Source organism: Pongo abelii, chromosome 20 (assembly GCF_028885655.2).
Source record: "Pongo abelii isolate AG06213 chromosome 20, NHGRI_mPonAbe1-v2.0_pri, whole genome shotgun sequence".
Classification (NCBI taxonomy): domain Eukaryota; kingdom Metazoa; phylum Chordata; class Mammalia; order Primates; family Hominidae; genus Pongo; species Pongo abelii.
Genome location: NC_072005.2, coordinates 14,176,124 through 14,195,000, shown reverse-complemented (window position 1 = coordinate 14,195,000; position 18,877 = coordinate 14,176,124). Strand labels below are relative to the sequence as shown.

The 18,877-nt window shown below is 52.1% G+C and overlaps 1 protein-coding gene, 1 long non-coding RNA gene and 1 pseudogene across 6 annotated transcripts in view; 2 read left to right on the top strand and 1 right to left on the bottom strand.

The window, feature by feature from the left end:
- ADGRL1 (adhesion G protein-coupled receptor L1) overlaps positions 1–8,217 on the top strand; it is a 60,386-nt gene extending 52,169 nt beyond the window's left edge. For 3 of the 4 annotated variants that reach the window (XM_054538691.2, XM_054538692.2, XM_054538694.2), the window contains 6 exons: positions 424–592; positions 3,037–3,165; positions 3,336–3,432; positions 3,512–3,640; positions 3,727–3,816; positions 4,335–8,217. In XM_054538691.2, the coding sequence (XP_054394666.1) occupies positions 424–592; positions 3,037–3,165; positions 3,336–3,432; positions 3,512–3,640; positions 3,727–3,816; positions 4,335–5,077 (1,357 nt within the window). In that variant the 3' untranslated portion in view covers positions 5,078–8,217. The remainder of the gene's footprint in view (positions 1–423; positions 593–3,036; positions 3,166–3,335; positions 3,433–3,511; positions 3,641–3,726; positions 3,817–4,334) is intronic. The other variant, XM_054538693.2, reaches the window with a different exon arrangement.
- LOC129051737 (uncharacterized) overlaps positions 1–18,862 on the bottom strand; it is a 27,751-nt gene extending 8,889 nt beyond the window's left edge. The window contains exons 1-2 of one of the 2 annotated variants that reach the window (XR_010138420.1): positions 18,701–18,862; positions 472–579 (exon numbers count right to left, since the gene is read on the bottom strand). This is a non-coding gene — a long non-coding RNA (uncharacterized LOC129051737). Of the gene's footprint in view, positions 1–471; positions 800–18,700 lie in introns of both variants that reach the window. The other variant, XR_008516174.2, reaches the window with a different exon arrangement.
- On the top strand, positions 6,495–8,217 carry LOC129051736 (uncharacterized; annotated as a pseudogene).
- Positions 18,863–18,877: the final 15 nt, after the last annotated feature.

Sequence of the window (18,877 nt, the reverse complement as noted above, 5' to 3'; positions counted from 1 at the left end):
ACCTACTTAATGGGTCTTAGAAAGCGTATCATTAGCACGTCCAACCTGTGGTTTTAGGGGCATCAGTATGTAGGGTGAGGCTAAATTCAAAAGGTAAGTCTGTTTAAGGGCAACTTAAAGAGAAATAGGCAGCAAATATAGCCTAAGTGGTCTGGAAATTTGGCAGAAACAATGAAGTTGGCAGAGGAATAACTGATGTTCCCAATACCCCGACCCCTGACCCAGTACCTTTCCCTCAGGCCCAGACTCGGGTGGAGGTGTCCTGTGCAGGCCACTGCCCCCAAGGCCCACTCGGCCTGCTCAGGGCTTTGCAGACAGTGCCCAGGCCCACCCAAGGGCCCCCCTTGTAGGCTGCAGGGGAGGCCTGGGCTGAGCCTGTCCCCTCCGGTGGGTACTTTGACACCCCTGTCGCCCCACTCCCAGATCCTGGGCACTGGGGGCCATCGCGCTGCTGTTCCTGCTGGGCCTCACCTGGGCTTTCGGCCTCCTCTTCATCAACAAGGAGTCGGTGGTCATGGCCTATCTCTTCACCACCTTCAACGCCTTCCAGGGGGTCTTCATCTTCGTCTTTCACTGCGCCTTACAGAAGAAGGTGAGGTTGAGGCGGGGTCCTGGGTCACAGCCTCCCTTGGAGACGTTTCCTGGGTACCCAGCAGAAGGCGGTGAGGGTGGAGGGGACTCAGGGGCTCCCTCAAGCCCCCAGTGAGTGCTGCAGGGCTTCTATGGTCAGGTCTGTGTCCACCGGGAGGGGAGCACGAGCTCAGGGTTAGGGAGGGTTTAACCACAGGTGAAGAGGGTTCTGGAAAAAAGCAAGATACAGCAGCTTAGAGGAGTGAGAGCAGAACAGATTGGGTAATGGGGAACCCTCACCACCATGAGGGCCACGAGTCAGGCCTGGGAGAGGGAGGACTTTGGGAGCCACCCTGAGGGAGCACTGCCTACATTCATAGTTCTGGAAAGAATTGTGAATTTTGTGGTGATAGAAAGGATCTTTTTAAAATAAATGTGTTAAAATCTGAATCTTAAAAAAACATACAGTCCGGACGCGGTGGCTCACGCCTATAATCCCAGCACTTTAGGAGGCTGAGGCGGGCGGATCACCTGAGGTCAGGAGATCCAGACCAGCCTGGCCAAAATGGTGAAACCCCATCTCTACTTAAAAAATATAAAAATTAGCCTGGTGTGGTGGTGGGCGCCTGTAGTCCCAGCTACTTGGGAGGCTGAGGGGCTGAGGCAGGAGAATCGCTTGAACCCCGAAGGCAGAGGTTGCAGTGAGCCGAGATTGCACCACTGCACTCCAGCCTGGGCAACAGAGCAAGACTCTGTCTCCAAAACAAACAAACAAAAACCCACACATACAAAGGGCTGGGTGCAGTGGCTCATGCCTGTAATCCCAGCACTTTGGGAGGCTGAGGCAGGAGGATTGCTTAAGCCCAGGAATTCGAGACCAGCCTGGGCAACAGAGACCCCGTCTCTATTTAAAAAAAACAAAGGGGACAACAGTAGCCGGAGAACATGGGCAGGGAGTGGGGATACTGGCAGCACCGTCAGGACTGAAGCTGGGGAGACGGAGCTGAGGCATTTGTAGAGTCAGTCCTGGCGGCAGTGCGGGCCATGGAGACTGCTGTTGGACTTGGGGAGTGGTGAGGCAGGTAAGGCTTAAGGCAGGGGATGGCGGAGGCAGTGATCATGAGAATCCTCGTTGCAAGGGAGGAGGTGGCCTGTGTCCCTGCTCTGTCCAGCGCTGTCCTGGCCCCTCCTTGGACACACGGTCAAAGGCAGTGTCTGCACAGCCCCCACCTCACACGCAGTGACAGCAATATCCTTTCAGGGGACCCCAGGCCCCTATGGTCTTATCTGGGCCCCTCGGCTCCCCTCCCTCCAACCTCTGCTCTCAGACACCTAGATGTGGACCCTCAGGGTGCAGCCCCCGTTCTTACCTTGGCTTAAATGAGGCCTCCTCTGATCTATTTATTTTTTTAGTTTTTTTTAAAATTATTATTATTTTTGAGACAGAATCTCGTTCTGTCCCCAGGCTGGAGTGCAATGGTGCGATCTCGGCTCACTGCAGCTTCCACCCCCCGGCTTCAAGCAATTCTCCTGCCAAGTAGCTGGGATTACAGATGCCCACCGCCACAACCAGCTAATTTTTCTATTTTTAGTAGAGGTGGGGTTTCACCATGTTGCCCAGGCTGGTCTCGAACTCCTGACCTCAGGTGATCCACCCACCTCTGCCTTCCAAAGTGCTGGAATTACAGGTGTGAGCCAGCACGCCTGGCCTCCTCTGATCTATTTAAAATCACAACCAGTCTGGCCAACATGGTGAAACCCCGTCTCTACTAAAAATACAAAAAAAAAAAAAATTAGCCGGGTGTGGTGGTGTGCGCCTGTAATCCCAGCTACTCGGGAGGCTGTGGCAGGAGAATAGTATGAACCAGGGAGGTGGAGGTTGCAGTGAGCCGAGATTGCACCATTGCACTCCAGCCCGAGTGACAGTGCAAGATTCCATCTCAAAAAAAAAAAAAAAAAAAAAAAAAAGTCGCAACCTGCTCCCAAGTCAGCACTGCCTAACCCCCTTTCTGGCCATAGTTTTCTCTGCAGCACCTAACACCATCCAACAGCCTGCATATTTATGTTTTCATCTATGTTCTGTCTCTGTCTACTGACATACAAGCTCTCAGAGGTAGGAATTTGTGTCTGTTGTGTTCCATACCTTCCCTGAGGCCTAAATTGTGCTGGCACATAGCGGATGCTCAATAATGCTCTGTTGATTTTATGAATGAATGAAAAACTGTCAGAGGAGGTGGAGAAGAGGATGGGCCTGAGTAAGAAGAGAGTGAAAACTGATCAGCTGGCTATTGGGGGACAGGGGACATTAAGGTTTCTGTGGCCTGCAAGTCGCTGAACAGGGAAAGATAGTCATTGGAAGCTCAGTCTCCGGCCTCCCAAGGCTGCCTGTCTTGTGACCAGCCTTGTGGGAGACTGGATCACAGAAGAGGCCAGTGTCCCGACTAGCTGACTGTCCTCACCTCCCAGGTGCACAAGGAGTACAGCAAGTGCCTGCGTCACTCCTACTGCTGCATCCGCTCCCCACCCGGGGGCACTCACGGATCCCTCAAGACCTCAGCCATGCGAAGCAACACCCGCTACTACACAGGGACCCAGGTATCGGGCCAGACAGGGCTCCCTGGGGCTGAATGTTGGAACCTGGAGCCTGAGAGGTGGGGAGTGGCTTGGCCTGGGTTTCTGATCGTGATGATCGGGTGAGGAGTCTCAGAAAGACGCCAGAGGGTGGGTGGCCCAAGGACCCCTTCACATCTGGGTTGTGTTCCCAGAGCCGAATTCGGAGGATGTGGAATGACACTGTGAGGAAGCAGACGGAGTCCTCCTTCATGGCGGGTGACATCAACAGCACCCCCACCCTGAACCGAGGTGAGAAGGCATCCCTCTGCCTCTGGCTCCAGTCTCTGGAGGCTCCCGGCCGCCTTGTGACCTCTGATCTCTTGGCCAGGTACCATGGGGAACCACTTGCTGACCAACCCCGTGCTGCAGCCCCGTGGGGGCACCAGTCCCTACAACACCCTCATCGCCGAGTCAGTGGGCTTCAATCCCTCCTCGCCCCCTGTCTTCAACTCCCCAGGTGAGAGCACGGGGGAAGCATCCCAGGTTGGGAAATGGAGGGTTTGTGTCCCAAGGGACCTCTGCATGGGATGTTCTCTGCCCCAGAACTGGAGCCTGGACTTGCATTTCGAGCTCATCCTTGCCTTTTCTCTTTTCTCTTCTGGCTGCCACCTGCAGGGAGCTACCGGGAACCCAGTAAGTGTGACTCTTCCCTGGGGATGTTTCTGAGGCTGGGAGAGGGACAGACAGTGGCCTTCTCAGACGGCCTCACTTAAGGAGGAGAACTCGGGATGCCTCCCCATGCCCACATCTCCCCACCCCCTGACACACAGCCTCTGGCAGCTGAATGGAGGATAATGGATGGTGTTCATTGAGTTTGGGCTGTTAAGTGCTGAGGGTCTGAGCACAGGAAAGCGATCCTGTCGCCCAGGCCTCCTCACACTGCTGAGATTCTGAACGTCCAGCTGGGGACAAGATCCTGGGGGAACTGGTCCTTGTCCCCCACCTTTCATCAATACGCTGCTGGGCTGGTGTGTCTACTGCCAGTGAGGGAGAAAGGGAATGTGAGACCAGAGATCCAGGGGGCAGGGGGAAGCCTACGGAAAACCAGCAGGAATCGAGCCCCACTTCTCCACACGGACCACACCCCCTCACTGCCCCCTAGTGCATCCAGGGCCCCTCTTCCACCTGACCAGCCCCTTTCTGCCCTGCAGAGCACCCCTTGGGAGGCCGGGAAGCCTGTGGTATGGACACCCTGCCCCTGAACGGCAACTTCAATAACAGTTACTCCTTGCGAAGTGGGGATTTCCCTCCCGGGGATGGGGGCCCCGAGCCGCCCCGAGGCCGGAACCTAGCCGATGCAGCGGCCTTTGAGAAGATGATCATCTCGGAGCTGGTGCACAACAACCTGCGGGGGAGCAGCAGCGCGGCCAAGGGCCCTCCACCGCCTGAGCCCCCTGTGCCACCTGTGCCAGGGGGCGGGGGCGAGGAGGAGGCGGGCGGGCCCGGGGGTGCTGACCGGGCCGAGATTGAACTTCTCTATAAGGCCCTGGAGGAGCCTCTGCTGCTGCCCCGGGCCCAGTCGGTGCTGTACCAGAGTGATCTGGACGAGTCGGAGAGCTGCACGGCCGAGGACGGCGCCACCAGCCGGCCCCTCTCCTCCCCTCCTGGCCGGGACTCCCTCTATGCCAGCGGGGCCAACCTGCGGGACTCACCCTCCTACCCGGACAGCAGCCCTGAGGGGCCCAGTGAGGCCCTGCCCCCACCCCCTCCCGCACCCCCCGGCCCCCCCGAAATCTACTACACCTCACGCCCGCCAGCCCTGGTGGCCCGGAATCCCCTGCAGGGCTACTACCAGGTGCGGCGTCCTAGCCATGAGGGCTACCTGGCAGCCCCAGGCCTTGAGGGGCCAGGGCCCGATGGGGACGGGCAGATGCAGCTGGTCACCAGTCTCTGAGGGGACCTCATGGACCAGGGGCTGGTGGCCCAGGCCAGGGAGGGAACCCTGGGCAGGGCTCTGGTGGGAGAGGGAGACAGATGGAGGCAGTTGCTGGTGGGCCACTCTCTCCAGGTGCCCCTCAGCCATGGGCCCTACAGTCCCCTCAGGGGACTCTGACCTGGGGGCCTGAGGTGCCAGGGTTCACAGACAGGGTTTCCCACCAGCCACACGCACCAGCTCTATTTGGGGTAAGTGTAGTGAGGAGGAGCCCAGAGGTCCCCAGGGGAGTGAGGAGGGAGAACTTGGAAGGGTGCAGCCCACTTCCAGACTCTCCCCTCTCCCACCCTTCTACCCTGTGAAGGGAAATGAGGGCTTTAGTTTCCCTGGGCAGGGAGGGGCAGCTTCTGAGGTTGTCAAAGGCCCCCACTGGATCGAACCTGTCAGCTGCTCCTCTCCGCAGCCAGAAATGCTGCCGGCTGCACCCCGAGGGAGCAGTGAGGCAGGACAGATGGACAGGTTCCTCCTGCGCTATAATTCCCTGCTCCCTGGAGACTGGGAAAAGGCCACAGGGCCGGGGGACTGGGCAGTGGTGGCTGGTGGTTTAAAGGTTGAACTTTCTCTGAAGCTCCTTTCCCCTTGCTCTTGGTCCCTGCCCCCCAAGCAAACCTGCGCCCTCTGCCTCCCAGTGCACCCAATGACCCCCTCCCTTGGGGCGACTCCTGATGAAGCACAACTCCCCGCAGGGCCCCCAGCCCACAGGGGTGGCCATATTTGGGCAGTTCCCAGTCCTGTGGGCTCGGCTAGCTGGGGAGCAGATTTTGGGTCTGGATCTCCCTGGGGAGTGGGTCCTGGGCTTGGATCTTTCCCTAGGGGGCCCTCTTACTCCTTCCTCTCTCCTCCTCCTCCTTCCCCATTGCTGTAAATATTTCAACGAAATGGAAAAGAAAAAAAAAGACAAAAAAAAAAAAAAAGAAAAGAAAAAAAATCTCATCACTTGAAGCCACCGGGAGCCTGCGGCCCGGGCCAGCCTGGGGTTTCTCCGGAGCAGAGTGCCGCTGCTGGCCTGGCAGCCAGGACTTCTCCGTGTATGTGCATCCCCAGTCCCCGCCGGGGCGGGCGGGTCGCCAGAGCAGCTTTTTACAATCCAGAGACAGAAAACAAAATCTAGATGCAACAGCGAAACAAAGAACCCATTTCCTTCCTGGCACCCATTTCTGTCCCCTCCTTTCCTGCTCCGCCTGCCCAGCATCATCAGCCCTTCTGGGGTGTGTACCTCACTGCCTGCCCCAGGACCAGAGGCCTGTCTCCCCCTTCCCTCCCCACCGGCACAGGGGGGAGACCTCTTCACACCCAAAGATGCTTTGTCAAGATGGCTGCGCTGTCCCTTTGAGTTCCTGCTTCTTGTATATTGCTTTGGGGACTCTAGCCGGGGAAGATGGGGCTGATTTCCCACCTAGAGAGGTTGATGGCGGAAGGAAAATGGGGAGGCACTGGGGTTGTGGAGGGCATGGGTATGGCTGAGGAGGGTGCTGGGAGCGGCAAGGTGGTCTGTCTGGGGGATAGGGAGGGGCAAAGGTGAGAGATCACCTTCCCTCCCCTCCACCTTCCCGCAGGGAAGATGAAGCCAGGTGCCAGGGCTGGGGTCAGGACACCCATGTTCTGGGGGGCTTGACCCCAAATCCCAGACCCTGGAAGCTCCAGGCTCGGGATGTCTCCTGAGCACCTCTCCCGGCCCCTTCCTCTCCAGCCTGTCAGCCCAGCCTCCCCAGCCCCCTCCCCTCAACTCTAGGGGTAGCATAGCCCCAGGCCACCGTAGCCCAGCCCCTGCATTGCCATTTCCCCAGAGGTGGCCCCTCCACCTCTGCTCTGACCTCTCCCCGTCTCTCTGCCCCTCCTTCTTTTCTCACAAGTGCCATGAGTTTTCAAACATCTTCGGGTCTCAGCCTGCTGCTGCCATGAACTTTGTTGGGTTAAGGGGGAGGGGCTCTAGGAAGGAACTGGGGGGAAGGGGACAGGTAGGTGGCTGGAGGGACCCTTTTTGCTGCTAGAAAGCCCCTCCCTTCTCCTGGGGAGCTGGGGCTGGCTTGTCCCCATCAATTAGGGGAGAAGGGGTCAGACCAAAGATGGTGGTTTGTCCCGTGTAAGGGAACAGGTATGGGGAAGAGGTGGGGTTGGGTTCCAACTCTGGCTTTTTCTGGTAGAAAGGCCTAACCCATTACACCAGAAGACCATGGGTGAAGTCTAGATGGGGAGGAGAAGTGAGGCCAGGGACAGTCTTGCCAGACGACTCTGAGGAGGGCAAGGGACAGTTCCATGGCCCTTCCTGGACTGCACTAGGCTGGGAGCTCTGTTGTGTGGAGGGGTGGTCAGAGGTCTGTGAAGGCATGGGCAGGCGAGGAGCCGGCCCGTCCTGGGAAGCAGCCCAGCCTGTGGCTGCCCCCGACACTAGGAGGAGGGCCAGGAGAGTTCCAGGGGGCTGAGGCACAGAGGGAGGCCCACTTCCTCCCTGCCCAGCCTTCCTTGTATCTCTCCAGACTCGGACAATCAAAGGGAGAGAGGGTGTATCAGGTCCTGTTCCAGCCGGCATCGCCTGGTGGCTTCCAGGCCTCAGAGCTGTGTGGCAGGGCCCCCTGCTGGGGCTGGACACCTCTGCAGTCCAGTGCAAAGCCGCCCCCAGAGCCCAGGTGTCCCCCCCACCTAACCAGACCTGGTGCCTTGATGCCCCCACCCCAGCTGGGACGGTACAGAGAAGGGTCTTGGTTTCCTCTCCTACTCCCTTCCTTAGGCTCCTGAACTCATTTGCTCCTAAATCTTGTTCATTCTTTTTCTCTGGATTTTGGTTTCTTTTGGCTCTTTCCCTTGCCTTCCCCTTTCTCTCTCTGTCTCCAACTCTCTTTCCCCATGTCTTTCTCGCTGTCTCTATGTTCCTCTTCTCTCATCCTCAACTTTCTGTCCATTCGGGCCTCCTCCCCACCTCCCACGCCCCTAGCCCCTCCCTCCTTGGTCTCCTTTTCGATATGCCAAACCAATTTTGGGTCGAGTGCATTTAACGAGAACAAAACAAAAGGCTCATAACAAGAACGTTTCAGAAAAAAAAAGTTTTAAAAAAATTGTTGAGTCAAAAAGTCAAACAATAAAGAAATTAAGATTTCTTGGAATGACAAGAGTGGTGTGACTTCTTGAGCGGGGGAGTAAGAAATGGGTGAATAGCTGGGCTCGGTGGCTCAGGCCTGTAATCCCAGCGTTTTGGGAGGCCGAGGTGGGTGGATCAATTGAGGCCAGGAGTTTGAGACTAGCCTGGTCAACATGGTGAAACCCCATCTCTACTAAAAAGACAAAATCAGCTGGGCGTGGTGGCAAGCACCTGTGGTCCCAGCTACTCAGGAGGCTAAGGCAGGAGAATTGCTTGAACCCGGCCAGGAGGCAGAGGTTGCAGTGAGCCAAGATCGTACCACTGCACTCCAGCCTGGGCTATAGAGTGAAATTCTGTCTCAAAAAAGAAAGAAATGGTTGAGCAGATCTGCACAGGGGCGTCCCCATGGGCTCTGGTCTGCACTCGAGCATTCAGAACCCCTGGCAGAGGCCTGGCAATTATAGAATCATTCACGTTTGTGAGACCTTGGTAAGTTCCTGGGCCTGGTGGAGCATTTCATGTGCAGTTTCTCTGAATCCTCACAAAATCCTCCCGGATGGAGACAGCGATTAAAGTTCCATTTTACAGATGGGGAAACTGAGGCTTACAGCCCTCAGATGCATGCCCAAGTCTGTCTGACCAGGCCACTGTCCCATGCTGTCTCACAGAAGCCCTTCTTGGCCCAGACGTCTGTCCCCAGGCTGTACTAGAGCAGAGCTCAGGAACTTTACACTGTGATGTCTCATTACAATCGCCGTTCCTACACTCCCACACGCTACTGGCAGGGAGCGCTTTCAAACTTGACACATGGTGGAACTGCATCATGTGTATTTCACATTGTCAGTTCACCAACGAACTGCCTGTCCTCAGAGAGAGGAATAACTACTCAAACTACAAGGATCCTTTTCCGGGCCCCTCTGCCTTAAAAAGATACCTGTGTGTAGGATACCACCCACCTCCCCACAGCCACTCCTTCCCAGTCTTCATGGCTGGCTCCTTCTCATCTGACCTCCTAATGATGGGGAACCCAGGGGCTCAGTCTTTAGACCTTTTCTCTCACTCCCTGGAAGGTTTCACCCCATCTCATGGTTTGAAATGCCACCGGGTGGGTGCAGTGGCTCATGCCTGTAATCCCAACACTTTGGGAGGCCGAGGCAGGCAGATCACGAGGTCAGGAGTTCGAGACCAGCCTGGCCAACAAGGTGAAACCCCGTCTCTACTAAAAATACAAAAATTAGTTGGGCGTGGTGGCAAGCGCTTGTAGTCCCAGCTACTCAGGAGGCTGAGGCAGGAGAATCGCTGGAACCCAGGAGGCGGAGGTTGCAGTGAGCCAAGATCGCACCACTGCACTCCAGCCTGGGCGACAGAGCGAGACTCCATCAGAAGAAAGAAAAGAAAGAAGAGAAGAGAAGAGAAAGGAAAGAAAGGAAAGAGAAAGGAAGAAAGAAAGAGAAAGGAAAGAAGAAAAAGAAAAAGGAAAAGGAAAGAAAGAAAAAAAGAAAGAAAGAAAGAAAGAAATGCTACCTATACACTGATCACTCCCAAACATAGCTCTCCAGCCTGAACTCCTACCTGAGCTCCAGATTTACATATATTCACCTACCTACCCCATCTCTCTCCCTGGTATCTGGTAGGATCTCAAACTAACCTGTCCTAAACTGAGACCCTGGCCTCTCCCACCCCCATCTCTACCACTGCCACCACTGTAGTTCTTCCCACGTGAGGCTTTGAGGCTTCCTCACCTCAACTAAAAGTGAGTCCATCCATCCCTTGATTCAAGCTAAGGACCTTGGAGCTTCTCTTGAACTCATCTTGTTTGATACCCCACATCTAATTTGACAGTAAATGCAATGGTGGCTCTAACTTCTAAATATCCAGAATTAATTAGTTCTCACCCATCTTTCACCAGAGCCACTACAACAGTCCCCTAAATATTATAGCTCCTTTGTCCCTCTTCAGGTTTTTCTCAACACAGACACCAGAGTGATCTTGGTAAACATATTTTGTCCCTCCTCAGCTCAAAACTCTCCAATGCTCTCCTATCTCACCCAAAACACAGGTCAAGGTCAACACAATGGCCTACAGGCCCTCCAACCTCACCCCCTGGCTTCCTCCCTACCTTCCCTCCACTCGCTGGGCTCAAACACGCAGGCACCCTCTTGCCTGCCTCAGGGCCTTTGCACCGACTGTTCTCTCTGCTGGCTTGGGCCCCCTCCCCCATCCCCATACCCACAGAGTTGACTTCCTCTCCTGCAGAGTTTATGAAAATGAAATCCTGCTTCCCAGAAGGCCTTCCCAAGCCCCTCCAGAACTTCCTAATCTGTGCCTTGCTCTGTCTTCATAGTACTACTGGCTAGCAATTACATTTTGCTTATTTGTTTATTATCTGCCTCTTGGCTAGAATGTAAGATCTGGAAACGCAAGGGTTCTTGATCTGAGCCTAGTACAGCATCTGGCACACAGGCGATCTGTAAATATCTGTTAAAGAATAAGAGCTGAATTCAGCACAAGACCCAAAGTGAGCACAAGATGAGAGTTAAGGGCGATGGAAGCTCTTCAATGAGGATAAAGAAATATATTAAAAAAAAAAAAAAAGAATGATGGAAATTGTATCTGCCATTCCCTCAGCTGGTTCAGCTTCACTGTGTGATGCTAAGGTTTTAATTCAGCATGGCTCCAAAAACCTAAGATCAGTATTTCCTCTGGTGCCCAGCTGAAGAAGAGGTAATCTGTTCTCACACTGGAGGATGAAATGAATCTACTAGACTTTCTGAGAGATGCACTGTGGGCAAGCGTGCGGACTTTTAAGAGCAGATAATTGTAGCCAGGCACAGTGGCTCATGCCTGTATTCCCAACACTTTGGGAGGCCGAGGTGGGCAGATCGCTTGAGGCCAGGAGTTCGAGACCAGCCTGGCCAACATGGCGAAACTCTACTAAAACTACAAAAATTAGCTGAACGTGGTGGTGCACGTCTGTAATCCCAGTTGTTCAGGAGGCTGAGACAGGAGAATTGCTTGAACCCCAAAAGGCAGAGGTTGCAGTGAACCAAGATCACACCACTGCACTCCAGCCTGGATGACAGAGCAACATTACGTCTCAAAAAAAAAAAAAAAAAGAGTAGCTAATTTTAACTATATGTGATTTGACCTCATGCTCTGACTTGAAATCGAATCCCGCATACAATGAGAGTCAAATATGACCAGTCCTTCTGTGTCTTTTACTCTCCCCTTCACTACACACAACATAAACCCACTGTGCCTGACTGGACGCGGTGGCTCACGCCTGTAATCCCAACACTTTGGAGGTCAAGGCGGGCAGATCACCTGAGGTCAGGAATTCAAGACCAGCCTGGCCAACATGGCAAAACTCCGTCTCTACTAAAAGAAAAAAAAAGAAAAAAAAATTAGCCGGTTGTGGTGGCGGGCGCCTGTAGTCCCAGGTACTCGGGAGGCTGAGGCAGGAGAATTGCTTGAACCTGGGAGGCAGAGGTTGCAGTGAGCCGAGGTCACGCCACTGCACTCCAGCCTGGCGACAGAGTGAGACTCTGTCTCAAAAATAAAAATAAACCTGCTGTGCCTCACAACCTCTGACCCTCAGGTAGTTGTTAGTGGCACCCATTCATCTGCATGTGCCCAGGGACGGTACATTTATGCTGAAATGTATCATTTCAAAGCTCTTTCCTACATTTTATCTCATTTAATTCTCAGAATATATGTTTTGTTTGTTTGTTTTTGAGACAGTCTCACTCTGTTGCCCAGACTGGAATGCAGTGGCGCAATCTCAGCTCACTGCAACCTCAGCCTCCCGGGTTCAAGCGATTCTCCTGCCTCAGCCTCCCGAATAGCTGGAATTACAGGCACCCGCCGCCAAGCCCGGCAAATTTTTGTATTTTTAGAAGAGACAGGGTTTAACCATGTTGGCCAGGTTGGTGTCAAACTCCTGACCTCAGGTGATCCGCCCGCCTCGGCCTCCCAAAGTGCTAGGACTACAGGCGTGAGAGACCAGTCCAAAAAGCTACTCGGGAGGCTGAGGCAGGAGAACTGCTTGAACCCGGGAGGCAGAGGTTGCACTGAGCCAAGTTCACACCACTGCACTTCAGCCTGGGCAACAAAGCAAGACTTTGTCTCAAATAATAATAATAATAATAATTTTTAAAAACGCTGAACATCAAAACATTATAAAAATTAAAAGACGTCTGGATACGGTGGCTCATGCATGTAATCCCAGCACTTTGGGAGGCTGAGGCAGGCGGATCACCTAAGGTCAGGAGTTTGATACCAGCCTGGCCAACATGGTGAAACCCCATCTATACTAAAAATACAAAAATTAGCCAGGCGTGGGGGCGCGTACCTGTAATCCCAGCTACTCGGAAGGCTGAGGCAGGAGAATCGCTTGAACCCGGGAGGCGGCAGTGAGCCGAGATCGTGCCATTGAACTCTAGCTTGGGCAACAAGAGCGAAACTCTGTCTCAAAAATAAAAATAAAAATAAAAGATAAGGACATTGAGCAACAGGAACACTAACGGTGGGAGTGAGAACCAGTACCATCATTCTGAAGAGCAGATTAGCAGTATCTTGAAAAGGTGAATACTTCCGCAACCCCCCGTCCAGCACTTCAACTCCTAGGTTTATCTCCCAGAGTAACTCCTACATGTGTTCAAGGAGACATAGATACCAACACGTACTACAGCACTGTTTGTAATGGTAGAAAACTGAAAACACCCTAAATTTCAACCAAGTGAATTGATAAGTAAACACTGTCCAACAAAACTTTCTGTTCTCATGGAAATGTTTCCTCTCTATGTGCTCTATACACCATGGTGGCCACTAGCCACAGGCTCCTGCTGAACATGTGAAATGTGACTAGTGTGTCTGGGGAAGTGGATTATTTGTTTCGTCTAATTTTAATCTAAATAGCCCCATGTGGCTAGTGGTTACCTTATCAGCACAGCTGTATAGCAGTGAAACTAAGTGAATTAGAACTACACATGTTTCCACATAGATAAATCTCAAAAGCATCACACTGGGTAAAAAAAAGCAAGTTTCAGAAGGCAGGACCCAGTGCCACCTTAGTGCCAGCTCTGTCAGGATACACCCAGTATGATCCTGCTATCAGAGGTCCCCAAGACCACCCTGAGGTTCAATGACTCACTAGGAGTCGTCACAGGATTTTGCTTGGAAGTGTAGGTATGGCTGTGATTTATGATAGTGAAGAGACACAAGGCACAATCAGCAAAGGGAAAAGGTGCAGGAGCTGAAGTCCAGAGGAAACCAGGACAAACTTCTAAGAGTCCTCTCCTAGTGGAGCCACACAGGACTCCATCAATTCCTACCGCCAAGTATGACAGCACAAGGGATATGCAGTCTACCAGGGAAGCTCATTACTCAGTGACCAGGGTTGTACTTGGGGGTGGTCGTGTACCAAAATGCCAGACTCCAGAAGGAGAGCAGGTGTTCAACATGAACCACATTGTTGGTGGAAACAGTTTAGGCACTCATCATTTGGGGAACAGCAGGAACCCTCCTGAAATCCAAGTTCCTAGATATCAGCCAAGAGCCAATCTTGCAAACAGGTCTTTCTAAGGATAGCAGTCTCAGGCCTGCTACGTTAACTCTAAATTGCGCAGACACCATTTATATAAAAAGTATAGAACATGACAAACAATACTATATATTGTTTAAAGATACACGCCTATATGCACAGAAGACTGTAAACACCAAATTCAGGGTTGCGGTTACATTTGAGGAAAGAGGAAGAGGAATGGGTTTGATGTAGGGGTATAAGGCCCTTCAGTTGCATCTCTAATGTTTTAGCTCTTAAGCTGGGTAACAGTATTTTGCTATAGCACTTCTTATACTTTCTCGAGCATGTGTGCACCTGAAGTATTACACAAGAATGAAGACGTATCTGCTTATTACTATATGCTACTAACAGTTCAGTCTTTTGTTTATTTTTAGACAGGGTCTCGCTCTGTTCCCTAGCTAGGCTGGAGTGCAGTGGTGAGATCTTGGTTCTCTGCAACCTCTGCCCCCAGGGCTCAAGCAATCCTCTCACCTCAGCTTCCTGAGTAGCTGGGACCACAGGCACATGCCACCACACCCGGCTAATTTTTTTGTTTTGTAGAGACAGGGTTTTGCTATGTTGCCCAGGCTGGTCTCGAACTCCTGAGGTCAAGCAATCCACCCGCCTCAGCCTCCCAAAGTGCTGGGATTACAGGCGTGAGCCACTGTACCTGGCTGGTTCATGTTTATTGAGTACTTTTCACATCCCAGGTACTATGCTAAACCCACCCTTTACATAGATTTATTCTTTTTTTTTTTTTTTTTTTTGAGACGGAATCTTCCTCTGTCACCAGGCTGGAGTGCAGTGGCGCAATCTCGGCTCACTGCAACCTCCACCTCCCAGGTTCAAGCAATTCCCCTGCCTCAGCCTCCCAAGTAGCTAGGACTACAGGCACGTACCATCACGGCTGGCTAATTTTTTGTGTTTTAGTAGAGACAGGTTTTAATCATGTTGGCCAGGATGGTCTCGATCTCCTGACCTGGTGATCCGCCCAACTCGGCCTCCCAGAGTGCGTAACCACTGCGCCCAGCCAGATTTATTCTTTTTAAAAAATTGATTGAAGACTTTCTATGAGCCACGTCCTGTGCTAAGCTCTGGAAGTACAACACTGAGAGGTGAGTGTGAGCTAGGCGAGATCTCTTCTCACAACCAGCTTTCAATCTACTGAGGGATGATGAGATAATAAGCACAATTTAAAACCAAAATAAGTAGAAATTCTTTTTTTCTTTTTAAGATGGAATCTCTCTCAGTTGCCCAGGCTTGAGTGCAGTGGCGTGATCTTGGCTCACTGCAGCCTCTGCCTCCCCAGTTCAAGCAATTTTTCTGCCTCCTGAGCAGCTGGGACTACAAAAGCACGTGCCACCAGGCCCAGCTAATTTTTTTTATTTTTTATTTTTTTGTATTTTTTTTTTTTTTTTAGTAGAAATGAGGTTTTGCCATGTTGGCCAGGCTGATCTCGAACTTCTGACCTCAAGTGACCGGCCCGCCTTGGCCTCCTAAAGTGCTGGGATTACAGGTATGAGCCACCATGCCCACCCGAAAATAAGTACAAATTCTGATATGTGTTGCTAAGATCATAAAACTGGGTGATGTGATTAAGAAAAAGCTACTTTATTTATTTTTTTGAGATGGAGTCTTGCTCTGTCACCCAGGCTGGATTGCAGAGGCACGATCTCAGCTCACTGCAACCTCTGCCTCTCAGATTCAAGCGATTCACCTGCCTCAGCCTCCCAAGTAGCTGGAACTACAGGCGCATGCCACCACGCCAGGCTAATTTTTTGTATTTTTAGTAGAGATGGGGTTTCACCATGTTAGCTAGGATGGTCTCGATCTCCTGACCTCGTGATCCGCCCGCCTTGGCCTCCCAAACTGCTGGGATGACAGGCATGAGCCACCGCGCCCGGCCAAGAAAGCGCTACTTTAAATAGGGTACTTTGGGAAGTCTTCTTTCAGAGGACATTTGAGCTGAACCACAAGCGAAGAGAATGAGACAGCCATGCAATTATCTGGAGGAAGCACATTCCAGGCAGAGGGAACTGCAAGTGCAAAGCCCTGTGGCAGAAATAAGCTGGGTGTGTTGAAAGAAGGGAAATAAAGCCAGCTGGGCTTGAGAGCGGTGACAAGAGGAAGAATGGTAGATGAGGCCTGAGAGGTCAGCTGAGGCCACCACGCAGGGCCGCCTAAGCCATAGGAAAGATCTTAGGTTTCATTCTAAGTAGGATAAGCCTTTGAAGGTTTTAAGCAGAGTAATGACATGATCTGGTTTACAAGTGAAGATCATTCAGCCAGCTGTAAGGAGAATGCAACATAGACAGGGCCACACTCTTCATTAGCGCCACGGAAATAATGCTGGTGGCTCATGAGCTTCTCAGGGGCTACGAAAAGGTCAGGGACAGGGATAAAGGGAAAAAAGTTCCACAATGCAAAGAGAAAACTACGAAGTTGGAATGAATAAATGTTTAATTAAGCATCTAGAAATGTGACATCATGACAACTGCATTAATCATTAAATTTAGTATTCATAAGCAATCGAATTACATTTGGAAATTAGATTTTCTCAAATCACAAATATCCCCAAGTATGCAATGATTGCCAAGAAATCAAGCGAATCATAAATGTGAGTTTCCTTGAAGCCAAATAATTTCAAAAGAATAAAAACAAAGCTTTCAATTTTTTAACAGCTAAAAAGAATTTTTCTTAACTTAATGTGAGATGTAGATACCAAAAATGGGCTAGGCGCTGTAATCCCAGCACTTAAGGACAAGATAGGTGGACTGCTTGAGGCCAGGAGTTTCAAGACCAGCCTGGGCAACAGCGAGACCCTGTCTCTACAAAAAATTTAAAAAGTAAAAGAGGCAGGGCACGGTGGCTCATGCCTGTAATCCCAGCACTTTGGGCGGCTGAGGTGAGTGGATCACCCGAGGTCAGGAGTTTGAGACCAGTCTGGCCAACATGGTGAAACCCCGTGTTTACTAAAAATACAAAAATTAGCTGGGTAAGGTAGCGTGTGCCTGTAGTCCCAGCTACTCGGGAGGCTGAGGTGGGAGAATCGCTTGAAGCTGGAAGCAGGAGGTTGCAGTGAGCTGAGATTGCGCCACTGCACTCCAGCCTGAGTGACACAGCAAGACTCCCTCTCAAAAATAAAATAAAATAAAACAAATTAGGCATGGCGGCATGAACTGGTGATCCCAGCTACTCGGGAGGCTGAGTTGGGAGGATCACTTGAGCCCAAGAGTTCCAGGTTATAGTGAGCCACGATTATGCCACTTGCACTCCAGCCTGGGCAACAGAGCTCTATTACAAAAAAAAAAAATCCCACAGGAACTGGATTGTTTAAAAAGAACAGGAAAAGGAAAACATACTAGCACAGTGAGTGAGCCCTAGTGAGCCCACAGAGGTGACTGGGTAAGAAATACCAGTGCCTTGGATCAGTGCTGTTCAGGCTTACGGCCTGTGAGTTTGAACACTGTCCGGAGCACCCTTAGAAAGGCCTCTCTGGGGAGGCGACATTTGAACAGAGACTTGAATGAGAAGAAGGCATAAGCCATGCCAAGAGCCCAGAAGAGGTTCTGGGCAGAGGCTTTGCACTGGGAGTGGCTTGTCAGAATTTTAACAAAAAGAGGTTTACTTAGGCTGGTTTGAAGTTGGAGCTGGGTGGTTAACAGGAGACAAAGCATAGAGTTTCAAAGACAATGCTCTCATCCTGAGAAGTGACCTGGTCAAATGTGTTTCCGACCTTCGCTGTCCAGTAATACAGGAGCCACTTTTCACAGGGGCTCAGGAGCACTCAACTGTAGCTATCAAGACAGCTAAACTGAACTTTCTTTTTTAAAATTTAATTTTAATTTTTAGAGACAGGGTCTCACTCTGACACTCAGGCTGGAGTGCAGTGGCTGGAGCATCCTGGGCTCAAGAGATCCTCCTGCCTCAGCTTCAGGAGTAGCAGAGACTACAGGTATGCACTACCACACCTGGCTTATTCTTTTATTTTTTGTAGATATGAGGTCTTGTTATGTTGCCCAGGCTAATCTTGAACTCCTGGCCTCAAGAAATCCTCCATGACCAGCCTCTAAAATTAAAAAAAAAAAAAAAAAAAAGATATGGCCGGGCACAGTGGCTCACGCCTGTAATCCCAGCACTCTGGAAGGCCGAGGTGGTCGGATCACTTGAGGTCAGGAGTTCGAGACCAGCCTGGCCAACATGGTGAAACCCCGTCTCTACTGAAGATACAGAAAAAAGTTTAGCTGGTTGTGGTGGTGGGCACCTGTAATGCCAGCTACTCAGGAGGCTGAGGCAGGAGAATCGCTTGAACCCGGGAGGTAGAGGTTGCAGTGAGCCGAGATCGCGCCATTGCATTCCAGCCTGAGTGACAGAGCCAGATTCCATCTCAAAAAAAAAAAAAAAAAAAGTGGCTTCCAAAAAATGTAAAATTAGGCCGCGGCTGGCATATTTTTCCACTGGGCAGCGCTGATCGCCCGTGGGGCCAGAGACTCTGCGACCTGGAGTCTCCCAGGCCGGGGGCGACGGCCCAGACGGGATGCGTTGGAGAGAAGTTTCCGGATGTATTATGTAGTCATGAATCATGTCAGGGAATTGCCACGGCCCCCGTTGAATGGGGAGGCGCTGCCTCGGGCGCTGAGTAGCAGAGCCCGGACTCTGAACACTGGTCTGCTCCCGAACTGGAACTCCCATTTTCAATACCGTCCGCTTGAAACCTCCCAAGAGCCCTCGAGGGGGCGAGAACGGGATCCAAACCTCTCGGGGGCGAGAGCGGGATCCGAACCCCTCGGGGGCGAGAGCGGGATCCGAACCCGGCCGGATTCCCGAGGTCCGAGCGCGCCGCGTGACCGCCACTCCGAACTTTCGCAACGTTCACAACGGACTCCCGGGCCGCCGGACCTCAAGGGTCAGGAGCCACTCAGAAAAAGCTCCAGGACACGCTCACCTGTTGACAGACGCTGAAGCCGCAAACGCTCCTCCTCTCTCTTCACACTCGCCAACACCGCGGCGGCGATCGACTTCCGCTTCTCTCCAGCGAATCCCCAGCTGAGCCTCCTTCTGCTCCCGCCACCATTACCAATCCAGCCAATAAACTCTCAGAAAACCCTCTTTATCTCCGCCC